Here is a 24,219-nt window from a genome sequence, read left to right as displayed (position 1 = left end):
ATAAGCCAAGCTAAAATTATTATTGTACATATCCATGAGGTAAACTTTTTGTCTTTGGTATTGGTTCGTCACTTTGTGTATCGTCAATACGTTTACGTTTTTTGTTTACCTCTTGGTGCGTTTTTGTCTCTTTACGTGAAAAGATAGTGAAGCCCTGTTTCCGCACAATACTATTTGGATTTTCTATAATTGTACAATTAATATTTCCTGTCACTAATCCATAGAAACTCTCAAAGTTTATTCTTTGAGAGGTCCTATCATTTAGTGTAATTCCCCGAATTTTGAAAATATTCCGAAATTCCCCTGCGGCATTTTTAAGCCGCATACTATAATTTTTTGGCCCTAAGCCTATAAACGTTACAAACTCCCACCCTTCTTCAATTTCATCAGTGAGATCACCCAAATAGCTTCCAAGCTTCAACGGAGGTTCCCTATCTTTTTTACACGTAAACATAATACTGTCTGTGTCACAATAAATTACGTTTTCAGGTCCTACAGTCACAAGTAAATCATATAATTGTAGCCTGGCCCATGAAGTAATAAAACCAGCAAGGATGAAATTGGAAAATTCCAGAGGTACATTTTCGGTTTCCAAGTCTTTAAATGTTAGAATAAGATGTTCATCACCAACTGGAATAACACTATGAACCTCATATCTCGGTGTAGCAAGGTACCTATGGAACTCTGCCCCACTATCAATAATTACACACTGTGTCATATCTGTACGCTGTCCCCATTTTCCGTATAAGGAATTGAGGTACAACTTCGCGCATTGTCTAAGTCCAGGGTTCGACCTAATATTATCTTTATTTAACTTTATGCCTTCGTGAGCATAGTAATCGTCAATATACTTATCTTTGTCTTCTTCAGTTTTACACCAAGCAGGATAGCCTGAAGCTTCCTGCTTCATCTGAAGAAACGTATTCACATAGTCCCGGAATAAACTAGGTGAATTCCGATCTTCAGAACCCATGAGTTCAAATTCCCATATTTCATAAATTTTGACGATTTTATATCCGTTTTCAAGAGCACGGTGAAGCTCTGGTGTACAAAAAGTTCCAGTTAATGCGCGTTCAGTATCACTATGTGTGCAATTATCAATAGTTTCTCCTTCCATACATAGCCTACAAAGTCCAAATATTAATCGGCTTTGTGCTACATACGGTAAGATGGGAAAAAAGAGTTGTTTAGGAGCCAATACAGTACATTTTACAATCCCATGAATTTTTCCCACATCTGGGAAAACCGGCCCCTTATGCACCTTAGGTGCCCCCACCGGAAGAGGTTTCCTTGCCATGACGTAGGGGTATAACGATGTAATATCATAATAAAGAATGGATTCATCGTCCGCACAATTCACATAAGAACGAAATACTTCAGTACGGCCTCCGTTGTAGCAACTCTTAGGAATAAGAAAGTCGGCAGTAGTATCACAATGTTCTTTAAGGAACTTTTGTAAATCTACATCTGTGCGTACTTTATTATCCCAAGAGCACTCCCATATTTCATACAAATTCATTTTTAGAATTTCTCTGAAATATTTTCGCCGGATTTCCGTATGTTCGTACCTTTTTTCAAATGTGTTGTACGGACCATGTGCATTATCTATTATGCCATTACGGTTATTTGGAAAACACGTTTTACAGGCATGCCAGTAGCATCCCATAAATTCGAACACGGCATTAAGCTCTGCATTGTATCCGTCAACATTATACCTTCCAAAAGATTGTTCTCCGTTTCGTCCAGCATGCTGGATTTCTATACCCATTTGGTGTTCCATATACTTTAGCCATTTCATTGCTTTTTCACTGGTTTTTGTTTTATAATGGTACCCCAAAGGTGGTATAACAGAAATACTTTCTTCTGGAAGATACGATGTACGATATGTTTGCATGGCTAAACTTGCAATCGTAGACGATACTAGAAAACATTGTAATCCACCCGTTTTGTCTTCTATAATATTACTAAATTTAATAACAGCTTCTGTGAGAATTCTCACATCATTTTCACAATACTCCAGCATTTCCTTTTGCAAATTAAATTGCTCTCCCAATTGCACCCGTTCTTGGTGCCATCCCTCCAACCGCTTTCTTTCTTCACCAGTTCGCGATTCAGGATCATAGTACTCTATTCCGGGATATGGTCCTACATAATTTTGGTTCTCTACTGTATTAAACAAGTATGGGAAATCTCCCTTCTTTAAATTTTCTGAAAGGCCTAACGTTTTAGGTAATTTTGATAATTTTACACCAACAAACAAATAACTATCTCTAAAAATAATTTTATTGTGAATAGAAATACTAAAAATCTTTTGACCCTGAATTAAAGTTTTTGGAATAATATGCTGGGACTCAATGAGAGATCTCAAACAGAAAATGCTATCAAAACGACTACCATTATGACTTATGACGCATACTTTACTAAATAGGGGTCTATCTAATAAAATATGTGTAATAAATTCATCAATGGTTTTAAAAGAAAACGAGCGGTTACCGTTTTCATCACCACATGTACTGCAGGCTTCATCAATGCCGTTATTCATACATTTATGACATACATGTCTAGCGCATACCAAGCAAACAACGTGTTCCCGCTCCCCACGCTCATTTTCCGGTTTGAGCATGGTTTCTACGTCAAAGATAATATAAAGAAACCTCTTAATATGAGTAGGTTTTACTTTCTTCACATAACATGAGTGACCTTCCTGTACATGTTCACGACATGTACTACAAAAGTATTCACCACATGTATGATCAGATTTACGTCTTCTTAAATCATAGAGTGCATTACAGTTGATGCAAACTTTCACATATTCACACACATTCTTGCCAATTTTATTACCTTTTAAGTGATTGTCGAAACACTCACCCCTAGTAAAATATCTATTGCATGCATTGCATTTCATTTTATACATCGTAACATCTACTTTGTGCATATGTTCACAAGATGAACACATTAACTCACACTTATGATAACGATTGCCACCATTAAAACCCTTTAAACATTGCAAACAGTACTTTTCTTTTCTTAAAAATGACGTTATAGTACGAATAGGACGGAAATGTCCAATAGTTCCTCTTTCATCGTAATAAATATAGATTGGTTTTGCATTTTGTAACTCTGGTCTTTGTACTTCTGTTTCCGGATAACGTACTCTAAATTCACGTTTGCTTTCGGGTACTTTTTCATAAATAATAATTTGATAATTTGGAGCTAAATGTTTTTCAAATAATTCAACGTCATTAAAATCGCAACCACCTTTAACGCTAACACCTGCCTGAGTACAAAGCTTAATAGCTCTACCTTTTAATGTATCTCGAGTTGGATCTGTTAAATTACTCAAATTTCGATGTGTTTCGGTATGCTTTGCTATACCCCAAGCAATACTTTTAGGTAAACAAAGTTTTTCATTATCGGTTCCCGGGAGCTCAACCAAATGTTGTACTAAAAATTCATTTAAAGGTAAATATTTGTTTAGTGTGGAATTATTATCACGTGTTCTTCCAGCACCAAACATGGAATTTACTATATGAAATCGAAAGAGGACATGATTACCTAAAAGGAAGTCTTCATTACTATTTAACACTCTAGTAATGGAAGCTAAAACGGACTTAGCAGAAATATCTTTGCGGCGTCTCCATGGAACATACACTGCTTTCTTATCCTTACTATTGGAGGAATCAATGTACATTCCAACAAAATCATTAGGTCTCGCATTGTTCAATACATTATCCAATGCGAAGTTCATTAGGTTTTCAATATAGGCCGCAGGATTTCTAATTTCTTCATTTCCCATTGGCCTTACCGCAATTTCATGTCCCACCAAGTTAAACTTAGTGAAACTTTTTCTGCTTTCATGTACTACTTTGAAATTACCTTCCCCTGTATTTTGAACATCTGTATGTCCGCTACGTTCACTTGGAGGAACGTAACCGGATGTACTTGGCCGTGGAGACCCCATTCCGTAACCACGAGTATCCCGTGAACATTGTACACTTGATACCTGTACTTCATTATTTACAACATCCACAGGATTTTGACCATTTTCACATAACTCGTTTAATAAAGCCTCCACATAATCAGATGTTCCAAACTCATCGGGATTTACTAAAACTGCGGAATTTTGATTTGATTGTGTACCATCTGCTGCTTCATTTTGTATTTGTTCATTAATAATTTCATCAATTAAATTAAAATCTTCTTCTTGAAGTATGTTTTCCAAGGGTTGACTTTCTTGGTGGACCGAGGTTACGGAATTTTCAACAGATGGCAACACATTATTATGAAGCGAAATAAAACGCGATCCATAATTACAAAATTCGGCTACCTCTGCTGCATTTATCCTATCACCTTGTGCAGAATTAAAATAATTAAAATGAATGAATTTATCATGTGCCCACTGGTACATGATTTGCTCACGAAAAAATCCGTGTGCAAATAACTCAACAATGTCAGCACTAGACATTGCATATTGCAATATAAGTGCTTGATTATCATAATAAAAATTAAAAAGAGCTGATAACAAGGTATCATACCTTTCACTGCCACGAAATCCCTGGCGTTGCTTATCCATAATACGCCACCAGGTTTCCAACACGCGCTCCTTTGTATTCAGACCTTCTATAACAGCAGACAGGTAAATTTCGTCAATTTCGTTAAACTCGTTTACGTATGATGCACCGAGAAATTCCATCTGTAAAATATTAAAACAAAAATTAGTTTACATTAAAATAAATACAACAATATATAAAAATATAGTGTTATTCAGTTAACAATATTATTTAGTTTTCTTCTAAGCAGCTCTACTTATTTTTTCTGTTGATCATCATTAAAATTCTGCAAGAACTTCATTGTTAAAATAGAGTGTGATCATCATTAAAATTCTGCAAGAACTTCAATGTTAAAATGGAGTGTGATCATTTTAAAATTCAGCAAAAAGTTCGTTCTTAAAATGCAGTGTAAACATTTTTAAAATTCTGCAAGAACTTTGTTCTTAAAATACAATGTAATCGTATTAAAAACATGTTTTGCACAATGGTAAAACAAATTTCGTTTGTTTTAAATAAAATATTATTGTAAATATTTAACAGTTTACAATTTTTAAAAATAATACTTTATATACAAATATTTAATCAAAGTATAAAAACATAATCATTCAAATATGTATAGTATGTAAATATACTTACGATGATCTTCTATGTAAATCTGTTGTGTATTCTAAACTTGATAAAAATCAGGATTTCTTCCTTACTTCCTTTCTTCTTCTTTTGTTTTTTCTTCTTATCTTGTTTTGAATTTCAACAACTGCAACAATACAGTTAATATTACTACTCTTTTGTAAATATAATATTTTAATATTTCTTTTATTATATGTTTCTATGAATTTATTCACTAAGTAAATATTGTGTTGAAGGTACGGTTACCAGCATACATATGATAATATTTCCTTTGCAACGGGGGTATATATACACAATGTCTAACAAAAAAACAATAAAACCAGTTTAAACCTGTTTAAACACCTGCAGCAAAGCAAACAAAAGAAATTCCTAGCACTACTAACAAAGGAATTTTTTAGACCCAGTAACATAAGGTACAAATTACATCATATTGCGTAATATCACTGTTACTAAATTTAAAATATGTTAAAGCACCTGCGTACGAGATTACAAAACCAAATGCTTTTGGGTACAAGACTACAAAACGAAATGCCTTTGCGTACGAGACTACAAACTGTGTTGTAGCCTATACAGATAATAGTGTTATATTCTGTGTTAATATTATAATTATTTTTAACGGTAATTAAATTATATTTAATGCATAGTATACGTATACAAAACGTGTACGGCAAATGATAATACATTTTTATGTTTATGTTCGGAACCGTTTGTGTAATACATGTATAAACATGTACACACATTATAAATAAACTCTTAGGATTATGTTCGGCAATGTTCGGAAAACTTCGGGAAACTTCGGAACCATTCGTGTTGTACATTAACCAATATGTACAGAAATTGTAAATAAACTCTTAGGTTTATGTTCGTCAATGTTCGGAAAAGTTCGGTTAAGTTCGTGTTAACTTGTTTAAATTTTTAATTATTACTGTTTTTAAAAATAATGTATACTAGATTAATGCAAAGAAAACACATTAAAATTCATCCGCCATGTTTGTTTCTTGAAAGAACGACACCTGTATCATAACATTCACATTAGTGTGTATAAGACTGTGCGTGTGTGTACATGTGCCATAGCAAGTTACCGAGTGTTGTTTGTTTTTATAACCGGCAATACCCCGCGCAGTTTCCGGGCGGTAATATTTTACGCGTCCCGCGTCGCAAAAACCTTTTTAGGCCACAAATACCGCGCGGCGCGCACCGGTCGCGGTAAAAAACGCGCGGCGCGTACCGATCGCTGTAAAAAAACGCGCGGCGCGCACCAATTGCGGTAAAAAACGCGCAAAAATGGTATTTATTTTAGTAATATTATTCATTTTACCTATTCATATAAAAATATATCTTTTAATAAACATATTTCCAAAGTTTCAAAAAAATCGACGCCATATTGTTTATGCAAATTCATTAAATTTTTATTTTAAAGTTACATTGTTCTAATCTGTATAGTAATGTTTGTTAGGTCCTAACGATTAAGAAAATACCTTTCCTTTGTTTCTACGACCAATAGTTTGGCCAAAAAAGCGAAAAAATAAAAACTCTACTTTTGAAACACCCTGTATATAAATTTCAAAAAAATAAAAATTGTTCAAATGTATCATGTAGGGTGTCTTTCTATATAGATTTTGACTTGATAAATCGATTTCTGTTGTCCATTTTCACCTACGATGAACCGTTTAGGAGCTACGCACATTTAAAATTATTTTCAAGTTACATTGTTCTAATCTGTATAGTAGTGTTCGTTAGGTCCTAACAATTAAGAAAATACCTTTCTTTTGTTTCTACGACCAATAGTTTGGCCAAAAAAGTGAAAAAATAAAAACTATACTTTTGAAACACCCTGTATATAAATTTCAAAAAAAATAAAAATTGTTCAAATGTATCATGTAGGGTGTCTTTCTATATAGATTTTGACCTGACAAATCGATTTCTGTAATCCATTTTCACCTACGATGAACCGTTTAGGAGCTACGCATATTTAAAATTATTTTCAAGTTACATTGTTCTAATCTGTATAGTAGTGTTCGTTAGGTCCTAGCAATTAAGAAAATACCTTTCTTTTGTTTCTACGACCAATAGTTTGGCCAAAAAAGTGAAAAAATAAAAACTATACTTTTGAAACACCCTGTATATAAATTTCAAAAAAAATAAAAATTGTTCAAATGTATCATGTAGGGTGTCTTTCTATATAGATTTTGACCTGACAAATCGATTTCTGTAATCCATTTTGACCTACGATCAACCGTTTAGGAGCTACGCATATTTAAAATTATTTTCAAGTTACATTGTTCTAATTTATATAGTAATGTTCATTAGGTCCTAACAATTAAGAAAATACCTTTCTTTCGTTTCTACGACCAATAGTTTGGTCAAAAAAGCGAAAAATGTAATGTTAGAGCCCTACATACCCAGCCACCACTGTTAGCCCCCCCCCACAAAAAATTGTTCAATTTTATCATGTAAGGTATCTTTCTATATAGATTTTAACCTGACAAATCGATTTCTGTAGTCCATTTTATCGTATAATCAATCGTTTAGGAGCTATGCCCATTTAAAGTTATTATACGGAAAAAAATCTTAGTCTTTATGCATGAACGCCACCTATATACCAACACGTGTCAGTAGCATTCATGCTTTTGCGCGGTTTACATCAAATCGTATCGGTGTCCTGTTATTTGTACAACCGGGAATGCCTTATACGTTTACCGATAAAATCTTTTTGTCGTTTCCCGTCTTTTTTTTTCCGGCATATATTAGTGCTTCGTATGTGCTTCAAACATCAGAAAAGACAATTTATCCTAGGTAAGTATTAACATTTTAACATTTCTATACTTTACATGTGGTTTCCCATACAGTATAATGCAACTTTACATAGGTATATCTATTCTTTCAAATGACACACATATTTTTTTTTAAAAAAAATAGTCACTTAGAATCTTAATAAACAGCGCGCATATACGCCACTGATATCAACAGATAAATTATTCGTTTTCGTTCATGTATTTGTTTTCTCTTGGCTTACACAAACTTGCAGTTTCTGTGTTCAAAATCACGCTTTTTCCCCTCCTTTTAAAAGACCGTAAATTCCATTGCATTCAACTAGGAATAAAAAAAAATGCCCTGAAGCAGGTTAACCCCGCGCCTTCCCCCTGTCTTCCGCTCAGCAGCGCACGTATGCATGCTTCGCTCTACCTCTCTTGCTCTTTTCGTCAAACTGCCCCCGCACGTCTCCTCTCCTCTCACGCACCCAACGCATTTATCCAACCTTGAAAACATTCTCTCCCTATCTCCCTCTCTTGCTCTTTTCGCCAAACTAGAAGCAAAAACTCCCCTCGCCTCTCTATCGCTGTTTCCTTCAAACTACAAACACCAAAATCCTCCCGCCCCGCCATACCTCCGGCCTGGTCGCTAGCCTACAATGAAGCAAACTTTTTTCTTTTTTTCCTCCCTCTCTTGGTCTCTTACGCTAGGTAAGCAATCTCTACACTTTGGGTTTCTTGGTGTTTTAAATATCCACAAAATACACAACATTTCTGATTTGCGTATTTTAATCTTCACAAACAAGTCTCATAACAACGATTATATCTGACATTTGTCCAATAAATAAAAGCAAACACAAGTCATTTTATTGCATGTAAATACATTTAAAATCAAAGTTCAATATTTATTTATATAAATGGTAAATTTTAACTTACTTTTTTCCTTCCGGTAATTCCAAAATTATTCTCCAAACAACACACTCACAGAAAAAATACACAAGGCAAGTTTCCACAACGCCAAAAGCACACTATATAATCTGCTCTCATTTCAAACTTCGTTATATATATTCGTTAACCTGGGTGGTTCCAGCGTTCACACACACACACACACACACTTCCGTTTTTTCACAAAAACAAGTACAATAGCTATTCTTTAAAGTTAACAAGAATCTTTTCCAGAAAAAGGACTTTTTCTTTCTTTCTTTTTTCATTCTATCAGGGCATGCTAAATGGAACATTTTTCTGTCTAAGTCAGAAAAATCTTTTTTTTCTTTTCTAAAAAGAGTTACGTTCAACTCGAAATTACAGGGGGTCCCATCCGTCAACAATAAATGTCACATACGTTTTTCTCAAATAACTTTCTATATCCTAACAACTTAAAAGATCTTTTTTTTTCTTTCTTTTCTAAAAAGAGTTAGACATACAGCTGGGTTAAAAGTATCATGGCGTTTTCTCATCCACACACAAAAAAAAAGTTTCGCTTTCTATTGTAGTAATTTTAACTATTCCCACGTTAATTTAAACTGGTCCTTTGGTCAAAAGGACACTACACTTTCCCTATGTAACATTTTCAAGGTATTTCTTACATTCTCTCTCATTCAGTATACTCATTGCTATTTCTCCAAAAGTACAGTACACCCCCTCCACCTCCAAAAAACCTGGAACACACACATACAAGCAGGTGTCTCCTATTTCTTTCTTTTTCACATATTTTTTCAGTTTCCATGCAGTAGAAATCACAGTCCCCTCATTAAGCAATGTCCAGAGCACAGTACACCCCCTCCACCTCCAAAAACCTGGAACACACACACATACAAGCAGGTGTCTCCTATTTCTTTCTTTTTTCACATATTTTTCAGTTTCCATGCAGTCGAAATCACAGTCCCCCCAATTAAGCAATGTCCAGAACACAGTTCGCTCCCTCCACCTCCAAAAAAACTGGACCACCCGAAATTACAGTACACCTGTGTATATGTTTCTTTCTTTCTTTAGTACACATCAAAGAATTCTCTCCCTACCCATGCCATTCTTACCTAACATATAGCTATGCTTTATCTAGAGTTTCCCATGTTTCACATGTCTGTCTCTCTACCTTCCAACAGTTAAAGTATTGTGCAACATCCATATGTTACATTAAATTGACAGTTTTCTTCTTTCTTTTAATGACACAAGGTTCCAATTGTAACAGTGTTACAAAAAGCTTGTCAATTTCAAATTCTATCTTTTTCTTTCATGTTTCTCATGTTTCTAAATTTATTTGACGTGTCTTTCTCACCTCCTAGGGTTCAAGTATTGTGCAACATCCATATGTCACATTAAATTGACAATTTTCTTACTTCCTTAATTGACACAATGATGAAAATACGTGACAGCTTCAAAAGAAGCATCTGCTACGATTACAATAGGTTCCTATTGTCTCTTTCCTCTCCTACTTTTGAGCAGATAATCCAATATTACTACTGCAATTCCAGTGGAACTAGCTCTTTTATCTTTATTTCTTGATTTTCCTTCTACATCTGTTTTTTTAAAAAGAAAATACTTGTTTCGACCTTCAATGATAAAAAACTTGTTTGTGACAAAGACAAAACTAGTCTTCATATCAAAATTGTGATAACTAACTAAATGGAACAGGTGTTCGCTACTGTTCGAGAATTGAGTTCTTGTATTTGACAACAATCAAGCAATTCATCCTGGGATTTGTTTGACCATTTGCTTTAGCACTGTTCATGTGACCTTAAACTAATGTGACCTAAACATGATTTATGAATGTAGTATTCAAATAGAAGTTCAGCTTTGTAAATTTAACTATCATCATCATATAGTCTGTTTCCAACAAAAAATATTTATTTTAAATAATATAGTTATGACAGATTTTTCCGTTCCGTACAAATACACCTGTTGCACATGTGGTAGAGCCGGCCCTGTGTCTCTTTAGATTCAAAGTGAGTGTTAAATATTTAGATCCCTAACATTTTTTATTCACCAGAGCCTGCACTTTACTGTAAAAATGCTTGCCACTACATTCCGTTCAAATGCTTCTAACTTGTTCAGCTGTATTTTATCTCCCATAAACTTTACATCGATATGTCTAAAAGAACGGAGAACGTCACTTTCGTGGAGAGTTCTACTTCAAATAGCATGATAGATTTGGTAAATGCTAAAACACATACTTATTATGTTTCAAAATTGTGATAAATATTTAATATTACCCAGTGATGCTATTCTAATTTTTTAACAACCGTCTCTCTCTCTCTCTCTCTCTCTCTCCCTCTGTGTGTGTGTGTGTGTGTGTGTGTGTGTGTGTGTGTGTGTGTGTATACTGTGTATATATACAGTATGGCGCTAAATTCGTTGTATAAAAGCACAGGAGTGATTCCTGAGAGTAAAACAAACAAAAAAGTTCCAATAAACATAGGGCGAAAACCCCATCGTTTACGTGTTATAGGCTGCCAAAAACAGGAAAAAATGAATTTTAAAGGTTCATAGCTTCAAAGCTATGGGACCTACCTTGGTTGGGTCGAGACTTCACTTGGGAACTAGTATGTGCTCTATCCAAAAATACATGTTTTAGAATCTTAAGGTACTCACGCAACAAATTTTATGGAGATAGTTGGAGAGTACTTATATCATAGGCCCGTATTCAAACTCCCTCTATAAAAATTGTTGTGGAAGAACCTCAGGATTCTGAAACACACATTTTTGGATAGGGCACATACTAGTTCCTAAGTGAAGTCTTGACCCGACCAAGGTACGTCCCATAGTTTTGGAGCTATGAACCTTTAAATTTCATTTTTTCATGATTTCGGCAGCCTATAACACGTAAACGATGGGGTTTTCGCTCTATATATGCGCGGATCCAAGGGAGCTATAGGGGTTATATACCCCTCCTTCACGCTCAGGTATACACTGGATAAAATGGGCTTCAATCCTGCTTTACATTGGATAAACCTGCATACTATAGTTTAGCCCCTTCCTTGATTATATCCTCGTGCTTGTATGTATTTTGAGAGAGAGAGAGAAAGAGAATAAATGGATAGGTAGGTAGATAGATGTAACTCTCTTAGGAAAAAAACATAGAAGGTAGAAAAAAACATTTTTTAAAAAAATTGAATTCCACAATGACAAGTAGAGACCTACACAGCATCCGAATACAAGGTGGTGTGACAAAATTAGGTAGCACTGCGAATATCTTGGAAAGAACTTATACGAGATAGATGGTTGTCAAAAAGGATGTGAAAGATCTTAGTTCAGAAATGGATCAAAACTTGTTGATAATGATATATATGCGTTTCAAATACAAATAACCCTTACTACTACAATCATGTGATCCTAGTTCTCATTCTTGGTATCTGAGCACTTGAGATTAAAACATAAAGCTTATACCTTGTTCTAAGAGATCAATGTTTAACCTTGGAGCTGTAATGATTTCTAAAACAAAGGATACTTAAACTAATATTTACTAATATTGAGTATAGCAGGGTAAAATTTTCTGTCATGTCTGGGATGGTTCTGCGAACTGGAAATATTTTAAGAACCAGTTCTAGTGAACCGGCGCGAACCTGCTGAATAGCACCACTGAACCAAAACAAAGTAACTTAATAAAACACATGTGGCTAACACGTTGCATGTAATATTGGTTTATGAAACATTCGCAAAAACAAACTTATTTTCAGCAAAAGAAAAAAATATGTTTAAATAATGATTCTCAAACCAAATTTGGAGAAAAGAAATTAAGAGACCTTATCAGATGTTGCTATAATATTTCAACAAACATTTTGCAGTAGTTTTTCAAGTGTTGCTTACGATGGTTTCTTTCAAGCATGGACTGCCAACAAGAAATTATTCTCCTTAGAGCCTGACATACTAAAAATAATACAAAATTTACCATTTTTCTTTTGCTTGTTTTTCATGGGTGAAAGGAGATAATTAAGTGCAACGTACCACAATCACAGATAATGTTATTCTACAACACAAAATATGAATCTGAAGAATTTTCAGTGTTGTCATCCATAGAAATTACAGTGTTCCCAGAATAGCATTTCCCCTAAAATCTAAATAAAGGCAGCAACTAAATGAACGTACTCAACTGCATTTGATTATGTATCATGTTGATTTGGAATCGTGTGAACTACTTTGAAAATAACATTATTATTTAATTTAAATAACTGTATGCTAAAACTATTTTGTTTATTACAAACTAAATACAACTATTATTTATAAATTAATTTACATGATATCAAGGCAACATGATACGTAATCAAATGCAGTTGAGTTCGTTCGTTTAGTCGTTGCCTTAACGTAGATTTTAGGGGAAATGTTATTCTGACAACACTGTAATTTCTTTGGATGGCAACACTGAAAATTCTTCAAATTCATATTTTCTGTTGTAGAATAACATTATCTATGATTGTGGTAAGTTGCACTTCGTTATCTCCATTATCTATGATTGTGGTAAGTTGCACTTCATTATCTCCATTATCTATGATTGTGGTAAGTTGCACTTCATTATCTCCTTTCACTTATGAAAAACAAGTAAAAGAAAAATGGTAAATTTTGTATTATTTTTAGTATATCAGGCTTTTAATGGCAATACACCTATGTCAAGCAATGAAATGTATTAAATGTTCTGTTCACTTTAATGCAGTGATTCATTGTTTTAGTAACCAGTAGTTTAAAAAAAAATCAAAAAATCCCTTTTCAACATTGAATTTATTTGATATGAAGTTACAATTTAAGATGGGAAAAGATCTAATTGTATCTCATAAAATAATTAGTAGAACACATATTATGTAATAAAATTAGAAAGAAACACCTCTATTAACTTTTTCTAATCAGGAAGAGAGGTCTACAAAAGCAATCCTAATTACAACTCATTATATGGAAGAAGCTGAAGCTTTGGCAGACAGAATTGCTATAATGGCTTATGGTAAAGTACAATGTTATGGAACCCAATTATTTTTGAGGAGAGTCTATGGTAAGAAAATATTCACTACGATAGCAATGAAAGAACAAAATAAAAATTCAATTTTAATAGTACGAGGAGAACTCCGAAAATAAGTTTCCCCGGGTGACTGTGGACAGAAGTAGGGATGCACGACCAAAAATAGCATGCGCACATTAAAGATCAGACATACCTTTATTTTTTCTACATAAGTACCACGTGCATTGAGACACTGTCATATCGGTCTATAAACTTCAAAAACCCTTGCAGAAAAATCCAGGACTCTACATATGAAAGAACAGATTCTGTGATTTCCAAAGGAACAGCCGCCAAGAGTCTTCTTCAAAGCCGGATACAGATGGAAGTCACTTGGTGCGAAATCAGGACTGTATGGTGGATGGGTAAGGCGCTCCCACCCAAGAGTTGCAATATGGCTTTGTGGTGTCGTACCTGAGTGTGGTCTCGTATTGTCATGAAACAACATAACACCATGCAGTTATGGATTTCTGCTCTCGATACGCCACGAGCCCATTCAAAGCGGACAACAGGTCGCACTTCCTCTTTTGACCACAACGTCAAAACGTGCCTTCTCTCCACAAATACCAGGCTCAGATTGAGAAACTCGTCTCCGCTTGCGCACGCGTTGCGACGGTGACATCTGCAGAATCGCAGGCGAACGATACCCACTTGTGTCTGGGTCTGTTGCCCGTGCAACCGCTGCTTTGTTTCTCCCATTGTTGCTCGCTTTCCTGGGGAAAATGAGAAGGAAACTTATTTCCGGACTCCCCTTCTTAATATTTCCTCCCTTTTAAATGATGGAAAACTTTGTTAAATCAATTTTCTGTAACGAAAGCAAATTTTCAATTAAATGAAAGAAACGTTAGTAGATTCAAGCACGGTAGCTAGCAAATAATATTAACTAGCGTAGGTTAGGTATCGATCTTTATAGTCGTATTTAGTTTGTAATAAACAAAAGAGTTTTAACATACAGTTATTTAAATTAAATAATAATGTTATTTAAAAAGTAGTTCACAGGATGCCAAGACAACGTGATACGTAATCAAATGCAGTTGAGTCCGTTCCTCTAGTTGCTGCCTTTACATAGATTTTAGGGTAATTGTTATTGTGACAACACTGTAATTTCTATGGATTGCAACACTGAAAATTCTTTAGGTTCATATTTTCTGTTGTAGAATAACATCATCTATAATTAAGATAAGTTGCATTTCATTATTTCCTTTTAGTTATGGAAAACAAACGAAAGAAAAGTGGTAACTTTTGTATTATTTTTAGTATGTCAGGCTCTTAAGAGTCATTTCCTATCATTTCTAGTCTAACTGTTGACTCATTTTTAATCTGAGTATTAACTTATTCAGAAATTTTAAATGTAAGGCTACCTCGCCCTTAGTTTTAATGTTATAATCATTTTTCTTCAGTTTCAATCTGAGAATCGTACTCCTTAATGTAATTCAGAAAATTCTTCAATGTAGTCCACGTTTCTTAAATGTAAATGCAAAAATTGTCTGTAGTTTTAAACATTATTCTTTTCGCTAGTTGAAAACTTTAATCTCTTTTATAATTTAAGAAAAATATTTTCAACTTTAAAATTTTGAACGTTTCTCTAGTTTAAAAAACACTTTGGCCTAGAGCACTGCCACAGCCTTCTACATACGCATGTACATAGAAACGGCTGTGGCACTGCTTATTCAAATTGCATGGTAAATCATTCCTAATACTTTTCTGTTTCAACAATATTACATGATATTGTCTTCTGGATATCCAGTAGCAGATTACTAAAGATAACTGTCCAAATTCACAAACTATAAGAAGTGTTCAAATTAAAAGATACGAAACGTCATACTAACCAAACCGGTTGAAATAGGAATATGCCACTTTGTGACAATGTGCGAAATGTGGGGAAGATAGTGTAGTATCCGGCATGGTTGTGCGCATGCCCGGGAACTCCTCATATGACGCAGGAAAGAATCAAGCACTTGTGTATTCCGTCCAGTTGACGAGGTAGTGCATGTGAGGTAATCAGGGTGTTCACATTGAAAAATTCGACCCTTGTGGAGTAGCAAGGTATTGCCAGATTTCTGACTGCGGAAGGGGTTAAACCGGCCGATATTCATCGCCAGATGGTGGCCGTATACGGGGGAGACTGTGTCCGACAAGTCAGTGAGAAAGTGAAGTGCCCGTTTTCGTGAAGGCAGGGAGAGCTTGAGTGATGACCCGAGACCAGGCTAGGCAAACACTGTAATCACGGCCGAACTCAAGGTTAACGACCTGGTGAGAAGTGATCGGCTTGTCACAATGCGAATGTTGGCAGTGAACGGTGAGGGGCAGCGTTGGAACGGTATAGATAAATGTGCACGACAGGTTAAGTTACCTGTAGGTGTGCGCGCAGTAAGTTCCGAAGATGCTCAGCGAACCTCAAAAGGAACTCTGTACGGGGCTAGCACTGCAACACCTGTTCCGGTATCATGAAGATCCCGCATTCCTGGAGCGGGTCGTCGCTGGTGACGAGAGCTGGTACCATAACTTCGAGTCAGAGACAAAGCGAGACAGCATGCGTCCTCATTTCCCCCTAAAAAAAAATCAAAGCTGTGCCCTCAGCAGGCAAGATGATGCTCGTCGTCTTTTTCGACGTCCGAGGACCGATACTCATCGAATTTCTCGAGCATGGAAAAACATGAGCAGTGACATGTACTCTGAGACACTCCGTAACCTACACAAGTCCGTCAACAGCAAACGACCGGTGCTGCTCACGGATGCTATTCTGCTCCACGATAACGCTCGTCCGCACCTCTCCCAGGTCACAAAATAATTTCGCTTGTACTGAACAAGTTCAAGTGGGAGCAGCTTCAGCATCCGCCCTACAGCCCGAACATGTCGCCCTGCGACTTCCATCTGTTTGGTCCGCTAAAAGAACATCTCAGCGAGAAGAGGTTTAACTTGGACGACGAATTGAAGAACACAGGGGAAGACTTGTAGCTGTCACTGTCACAGGAATTCTGGGAACATGAAATCTTTCGGTTCGTGAAACAGTGGTGGTGATTACTTTTGAATAAAGACTTCGATTATAGCCACAGTATCGTTTCCTACCTTTTCATTTGAACACCACTTGTACATAATGAATAATACATTCATAATGTTGATGGTAAATTTTATATGATTTGTAAGATTCTTGAATTTTTGTAAACTAATTTCACTTTAACAGGATCTGGATATATATTTACTTTTGGAAAGAATGTTGGTACTAACGTTGATGAAATATCAAATATCATTGAAAATAAGTTTCCTGACTCTTTCATTAAGGATGATACTGATGCGTATATTAAGTATGTAATCCCAATGGAACACAGCAGTCAATTCCCACAGCTGTTTGAAACCCTGGAGCAAAATAAACAGTCATTAAATTATGAGCACATTGGAATTAGTGTTTCAAGCATGGACGATGTTTTTCTGAAGTAAGTGCATTTATAGTTATCTGTACAATACAATTGTAGTATATTAATAGGGTAAAAAATAGGGTAGCCAAAAATTTCTCACAACGCAGAACTAAATACTATTGATTTTTTTGCTATAACGTTAATAGATATTGGTACTCTTCATAGGCGAAATGTTAAAGCATGGCACTTTGCGAAAATTGTTCTATGAGTGCTTGAACTTTCAACCACAGTTTTCAACAAATTTTGACGTTTGAATTTATGTAACACATTTAATATACCCGTAATTATTGTTTATGTGTATATTTTACATCTTTATTTTATCTCTCTAATAATGTTTTAAATCATTAAATTGAAAATACTAATTACATTGCGATATTTTTCTTATACAGTGTGATTCAAAAGTCAGGCACATAGAACAAATAGGTAAAATATATATGGAACATATTTATATAGCTAAAATTATTTTATACACTTAATTTACATATTTATTTTATTTCTGTATAAAATATTTTACAATTTGCACTTATAGTGAGTATTTTCATTATCTTTTTGGGTGTCTTTAAAGAATTGTAGTAAAGTTTCAAATTGGTAAATGATTAATTACAATTTCACACGAATGAAACCAGTTACAAGGATTACCTATGCGTCATATGCCAGAGAAAAAACTACGAAGAAACAAGCATAGTAACCAGGTGAGGACTACCATCATTAACAGCAGCTAGTCTCTATAAGGAAGATAAGGAACTGCATAAATATCTTAGTGAAATATCTGTCATTCAAAGCCCACCATGTGTTCTAGTACATCACAGCTGCCGCCGTCGTTACACACATGAATATTACATAAAGAAGGATGCAAGAATTAAAGGACCGGGAACCGCAATACAGAAACGAAAGCTTAGATTGGACGACGAACCTTTTGACTGACAAAAAAGAACTGTTTTTACTGCACGAAACCAGTGCACCTAGCTCAACAACATCGAGCAAGGCGAGACGGCTTCACCGTTCGCACGATATCATTTCGTGAACATGTTCCTTCAGTGTGCAAAACACGCGAAGACGAATGGAGAGAAAAAGTGGAATGTCGAATACAAGAGTGTTTCGATCTAGTAGCAGCCGAAGCTGACTATCCCAGTAACTACCATACATTGTTCATTTCTAAAAAGAAAGAAACGCTACCAATGACGGGACAAGCTGCAAAAACCCGTTGGCGGGCAAGTAACATGAAGTCCGCAGCAGCATTTGATGCACTATGTGACTGGTTAGAGCTATGTTCTGATTCAAGTCTGTAAAATTTGCAGGGTCTTCATTCTGCGTCAATACAGAATGATGTTGGCACTTTAATTGATTCGAGTGCAGTTAACGTGGCTCGTAAGAAGAAACAAGTTCCAGTTGAGGCGGGTAACAAGGATATACTGGTGATGCTGCTGCATCATGCCGATGACTCGATGGGTAAAATCTTCAAGAAATCACTTCCAAAGGAAAAGAGGCATGAACAGTAAGCACTCTATGATGTCAGAAGTATCCAGCGTCACATTGGTCCATTAGTTTGCAGGCATCTCCTGTTCATTCATGCAGTTAGCGGGTGTGATACAACGTCAGCACCTTACAAACAAGAATAAGCAAAAGTTCTGAAGACAATTTAACCCTTTCCGGCCCAGTGGTTTCAGTGTGAAACCACCGTTTTAACTCTTTTCTCGGTGCAGTCTAGTGGATTTAGAAGGAAACCATCTTTTAGTATGAACTTTGCAAGCCATCTAAGGACAGGATTTTAAATTATTTCCAGGATTTTCATTCGCGCTGAAACTGTATAGCCAATTGAAGTTGAAAGATTGTTGTTTTCTTTCTTTTTATAAATTCATTCTTTGGGAAACAAAGGGTTAAAGAACGTAAGAGCTCAAAGATGTGCAGAAATATTTCTTTCAGATAATTCGTCAGTGGATTCAGTCTCAAAAGCGGGCAAGCAATTCATCATTTTGTATGGCGGTACACAAACTGACCATCTCCCAATAGTTCGTTATACAACCTGCATACGAATGATAGCAGTAGCGTCGAGATCAGTTCCCGAGCAGCTCCCACTTACACCCCGAGATGTGCATTTTCATTCGTTAAGAACTTACATACAAGTACACCAATAGAAAACTTTATCAACGACGGAAATAGATCCTCTTGAATGGGGTTGGGTACTCAAAGGTCAGCATTTTTATTCGGAAACTGCTAATGAATCTCCAGCATCTGATTCCATCTTAAAAATTGTACGTTGTCAGTGCATAACACTGGGAAGAAAATTATGTAGTAGCACGAGCTGCTCCTGCAGAAAACATAGATTAAAGTGTGTGTCTGTATATCGACACTGCCATGGCGATGGCTGCATTAATGGTCGTGAAAGCATAAGAATTTCCGTAGACGATTCATCATGCGATGAAAGCTTCTAATTTAAAAAAAAAAAAAAACATGAAAAAATGTTCTTAAATTCACAATCAAACACTGTGTTAATGTGCGTCGGTATACCGGAGCACTAAAGTGTTCGTATCGTAAACTCCGTGAACGAATCCGAAATGAACGCAGGAAGACGCGTGTGAATGTGTATGAGTACTGTATATAACGTAGGTGTGTGGAGTAACAATAAGAATTCATAAAAATTAGTGCTTATATTAAAGTAAATACACAATCAAACTTAGAAACCTCTAGCAAAAAAAGTGATCAAAATTTGTTTTATTAGTGACTTCGCGAACCACTTTGCTCACACTTTGCCCTGTCGTGTAAGATGGAATACGCTAAACCGTGACTGATATATAAAGTATTGGCGATTTCGTTCACTGTGATTCGTGTGTTTTCCATCACCATACCATTAACGACTTCCAAATTGTCCTCAATCGTTGACGTCGATGGCCAGCCCGATCTTTCCTCGTCACATAAAGAAGTTCTTCCCTGTTTGAAACGCTCTATCCATTCGTAGATCTTGCTTCGCGATAAACGGTTGTTACGATACTGCACTTACATTCGACGAATAATTTCCTCAGGTTTAACACTTTCCGCAAACAAAAAGCGAATCACTGCCCTCATTTCCTCCTTGGTACAGATCGACAATGACGCTGCCATGTTTAATGGTCTGCTAGTCTCTAACAACTAACGCGGGAATAAAAGTGACACGTTGCATAGAAATGTTGCAGACGACACTAATTCAGCTCTAGATAGTAGCAGTGTTACCAAACCCTAGTGCGCTGGATACTAGCAGTGTTACCAAACCCTAGTGCGAGAAATTGCAAGTCCCTTTACTTTTTGACTTTCATCGTATATAGATTAACAACTCATGTAGCGTTCCAGAGCAAAGAAGTATGTTAACCGCTAAGAACTCATAGTTTCGAAGATCATCATACATGCTCGCAATCTACAGCGTTAATTCCATTACAGTTTCATACCAAAAAATATATTATTGACTCTGCTGAATTACTTGTTACTGTCATAATCAAGTTCAACATGGTATTACTATAATTAGCGTTAGCAAAGGATAGCAAAAAATTAGTATATCAACACGATAGAGCCCGTGATTAAAATTTGTGCATATCTAAGTGCTAATTTTCAGCCATTAAATTATGGAAATATCATATCCGCTCTTTTATCCAGATTATCAACGCAATTTACCTCACTTCATGCAATTTGTTTATTCTTTTGCAATTAAGGATTGCTTCTCCTTTTACAAGTCCGCTATGCTACATGACACAACCGAGATTCGGTAAATTATCTGGCTATAATGTGTTAGTTACTACCGACCAACAAATATAAAACTATAACAGGAACTAGGTTATAGACTTGGTAGAAAAACAATAATAGTAATGTTGAAAGAGTTTATGTAGCAACAAAAGGCTTGGACAGCTTCATGTACGCCAAGGATGAATCATTATAGAAGAACATACGCGTATATATACATAGGAAACATAAATCATACAAATCACATTGCACATACGAACATACAAAGCACGATTTAAAAAGCATGGTGCATATATAAAAGCATTTCATTTATTGAGCTGAGCGAAGCGAAGCTCTTATACTCGGGTTAGCCGTTTGGTTGTCCGCGAACTCCTCCTAGACCGTTTGGGCGATCTCAACCAAACTTAGCACGCTGATAGAGTATGTCGTGCTGAGTGACAACATAGGTCGAAATCAAAAATCCGATGTACCATCGAGGAATAATCACCGAAAAACGCTTCCATAGACTTAACATGGGGAAAAAGTCATGATTACGTAGTTTAAGCTCGCTCAGCTCATTTCATTGCAATCGGGTATATCTATTGCATTCCTAGTATAAAAGCATTCATGAAGTACCTGTTAATACAAGTAATACGAACTGATGATCAAATAAGTATCTTAAAAGTCTATAGAAGTAAAGGTACAAGGTAACCAAAAAAGTTCTTGCCTTTTTTGACGTCCGTTAATCATGCTCTTACAAAGAGGAAACGAAATGACGCAGGTACCTACCAAGCGATCGGGATTTATCTGACCCCCAATCTTTAGTATTATAGGTACGTTGCGCACACATAGCAGTCATAGCTCGTCTAGTATCAAAGATAAATGGAGGCATCGAAGCAACTTGTTTGCGTGTATTTGTTGTATGACTCCTGTCAGATGCCGCATTAAGTCGCCGCATATGCCACTCAATTGCATAGGCATTTGGGGAGAATTTCATGAATGAACGAACCTGTGTGGAAGATGTGAGCCTTTCATATGACCTCGCAGTGGACGACCCTATGTGTTGGATAACGAGGCCTTAAAAGTAGCCATCGAGGAGGTCAATGGTCTAACGTGTAATGGACTTGTAGAACGGTTCCATGTTTCCGCTGAAATAGTCAGATTGCACTTCCATGGGATAGGGAAATCATACAGTTAAGCAAGTGGGTACGCCGCATATTGTCGGCAGCCAACAAGGAACAACGAGTGAAGCCTGTTTGTTCTTGCTCACTCTGCACCTGAACATATCTATCTTCGATCGCTTGCTTACTGGTAACGAAAAGTGGGTCCTCTATGACCAGACATTGCTTGTCGCTACGTTACCCTGTTCCTTGCACCTCAAGACCACCTCTGCACCCACGAAGGGTTATGCTCTCTGTATGGTGGAAATGTCGGCAAGTGGTGAATTACGAGCTCCTTCAACCTGGTCAGACCATCATTGCTGACCCCTATCCTCAGCAGCTGCAAACGGTGCACCATGCATTGCAGCAGAAGAAGCCGGCATTGGTGAATCGCTAGAGTGTGCTGTTCCTGCATGACAATGCCAAGCCACATGTGGTAAAGAAGGCCAAGACCCTTCAGTAACTTGACTAGGAAACACTATGCCATGCATCATATTCACTGGACCTTACACCAACAGATTACAACCTGTTACATTCCCTCGACAACCACCTCCGTGGGAGATTCTTCGCAAATGAGGGAGACCTGCATAGGATCTGAAAGGGTCTGAGCATAGGATCGAGAAAGAGTCCGGTATTGGCAGAATAGAAGTCAAAAGGAAAGGAGGGGACAGGCTAATGCTTTTCAGTGGGTATGTCGATGATTGCTTCGGGATATGGAAGGGTACTCGGAGGCAACTTACTAAATTTATGAAGGAAGTAGATCAGGAGAAGAACATAAAACTCGAATTAGAAGTAGAAGAGGAAGATGCCATTGTGTTTCTAGATATGAAAATAAGCAGGCGGGGAGACAAATTGGTCACAAAGTGGTTCCAGAAGAAGTATGCATCAGGGAACTTCTGTCATGAAAGAAACGATGTAGATAGATCAATGAAGAGAAATTTTATAGAAAATGTGGAAGAGAGTATCATGTGGATTAATAGTAACAGAAGGAAAGCAGAGGAAGACATAGAAGAATTTCACAACCAATTGGAGACAAATGGATATGATAAAAGAAAGCTAAGGATGGAAAAGATAAGAAGAAAGGACCAGAATAATAAAAAGAAAAAGGAAGATAAGAAAGAAGAAGATGGAGAGGCAGAAAAAAAGCCATGGTGTGGAATAGAAAGTGTGGGAGAAGACACTTAAATAATTAAGAGAGCTCTGAAGAAAATAGCGAACGTTTCAACATACATAAAATGGAGTAAGAGACTATTGGGTGTATTACGCATGAGGAAAAAGAAGAAAGAAGAGAAGGAGGAAAGCCGAGAGGAGCTGATGGAATGAAAAGGAGTGGTTTACAAAATACAGGGTAGTGAATGTAACAGTTGTTAAACTGATGAAATGAGGAAAAATTGAAAAGTTAAAACAACACAACGATGATGAAAGATTGGAAAGAGAAAGAAATGCCATTTTTAAGCACGTGAGGGACATCATATTAATTGGTGTCATGTTTGAAGTGTTAGGACTGGAACGAATGACCTTATAAGAAGGTGGAAAGAGGTCAGATTTATTGAAAAAGAACAAAGCTGTGTTATGAATTAATGCAAGCTGTGTTATGGAATGCAGGCCTTAAAATTCACGAACAGTGGGGCAAGTCATAGGAAAAACTTAATTTATATCTTATTGTTCTGCTGGACCAACTTTTGTAAACTTTTGTTATAATTGGCTGAATCCGTTTGATCAGCCAATCAGCGTTCAGATCCATTTTCCGGGATCCTCTTATATTTAGATGTAACTCCTGTTTTTACAGTGTCTAATGAAGCCAATATGTTCATTTAGATGGCAAAACTATTACACATTTACTATTTTTAAATAAACGTCACTTTGCTTAGCGATTTGTATTTGTAGTTTAAGTTTCGTGTCTTATAAAAAATAATTTCAATGTTCATTTTTTTTAATATTTATAAGATTGTCATAGACATCAAATTGATGTGAGATTTAGAATGCTTCATAGCGTTGATTGCTCACTAAATTATAAATGTTAATATAGTTTAATGTAGTCGGTATATA

The 24,219-nt window shown here is 36.1% G+C and overlaps 1 protein-coding gene across 1 annotated transcript in view; it reads left to right on the top strand.

Annotated features, from left to right (window-relative positions):
* The window catches only part of LOC145685614 (phospholipid-transporting ATPase ABCA3-like), a 148,649-nt gene that overhangs the window by 9,668 nt on the left and 114,762 nt on the right, over positions 1-24,219 (top strand). The window contains exons 2-3 of the mRNA XM_081758004.1: positions 13,766-13,904; positions 17,092-17,341. Of these exons, the coding sequence (XP_081614130.1) occupies positions 13,808-13,904; positions 17,092-17,341 (347 nt within the window). The 5' untranslated portion in view covers positions 13,766-13,807. The remainder of the gene's footprint in view (positions 1-13,765; positions 13,905-17,091; positions 17,342-24,219) is intronic.

The sequence above is a fragment of the Thermobia domestica genome, chromosome 5, assembly GCF_964235325.1.
Source record: "Thermobia domestica chromosome 5, izTheDome1.hap1.1, whole genome shotgun sequence".
NCBI classification, from domain to species: Eukaryota; Metazoa; Arthropoda; class Insecta; order Zygentoma; family Lepismatidae; genus Thermobia; species Thermobia domestica.
The sequence above is the reverse complement of the archived record's forward strand: the minus strand, read 5'-3'. Positions and strand labels throughout refer to the sequence as shown.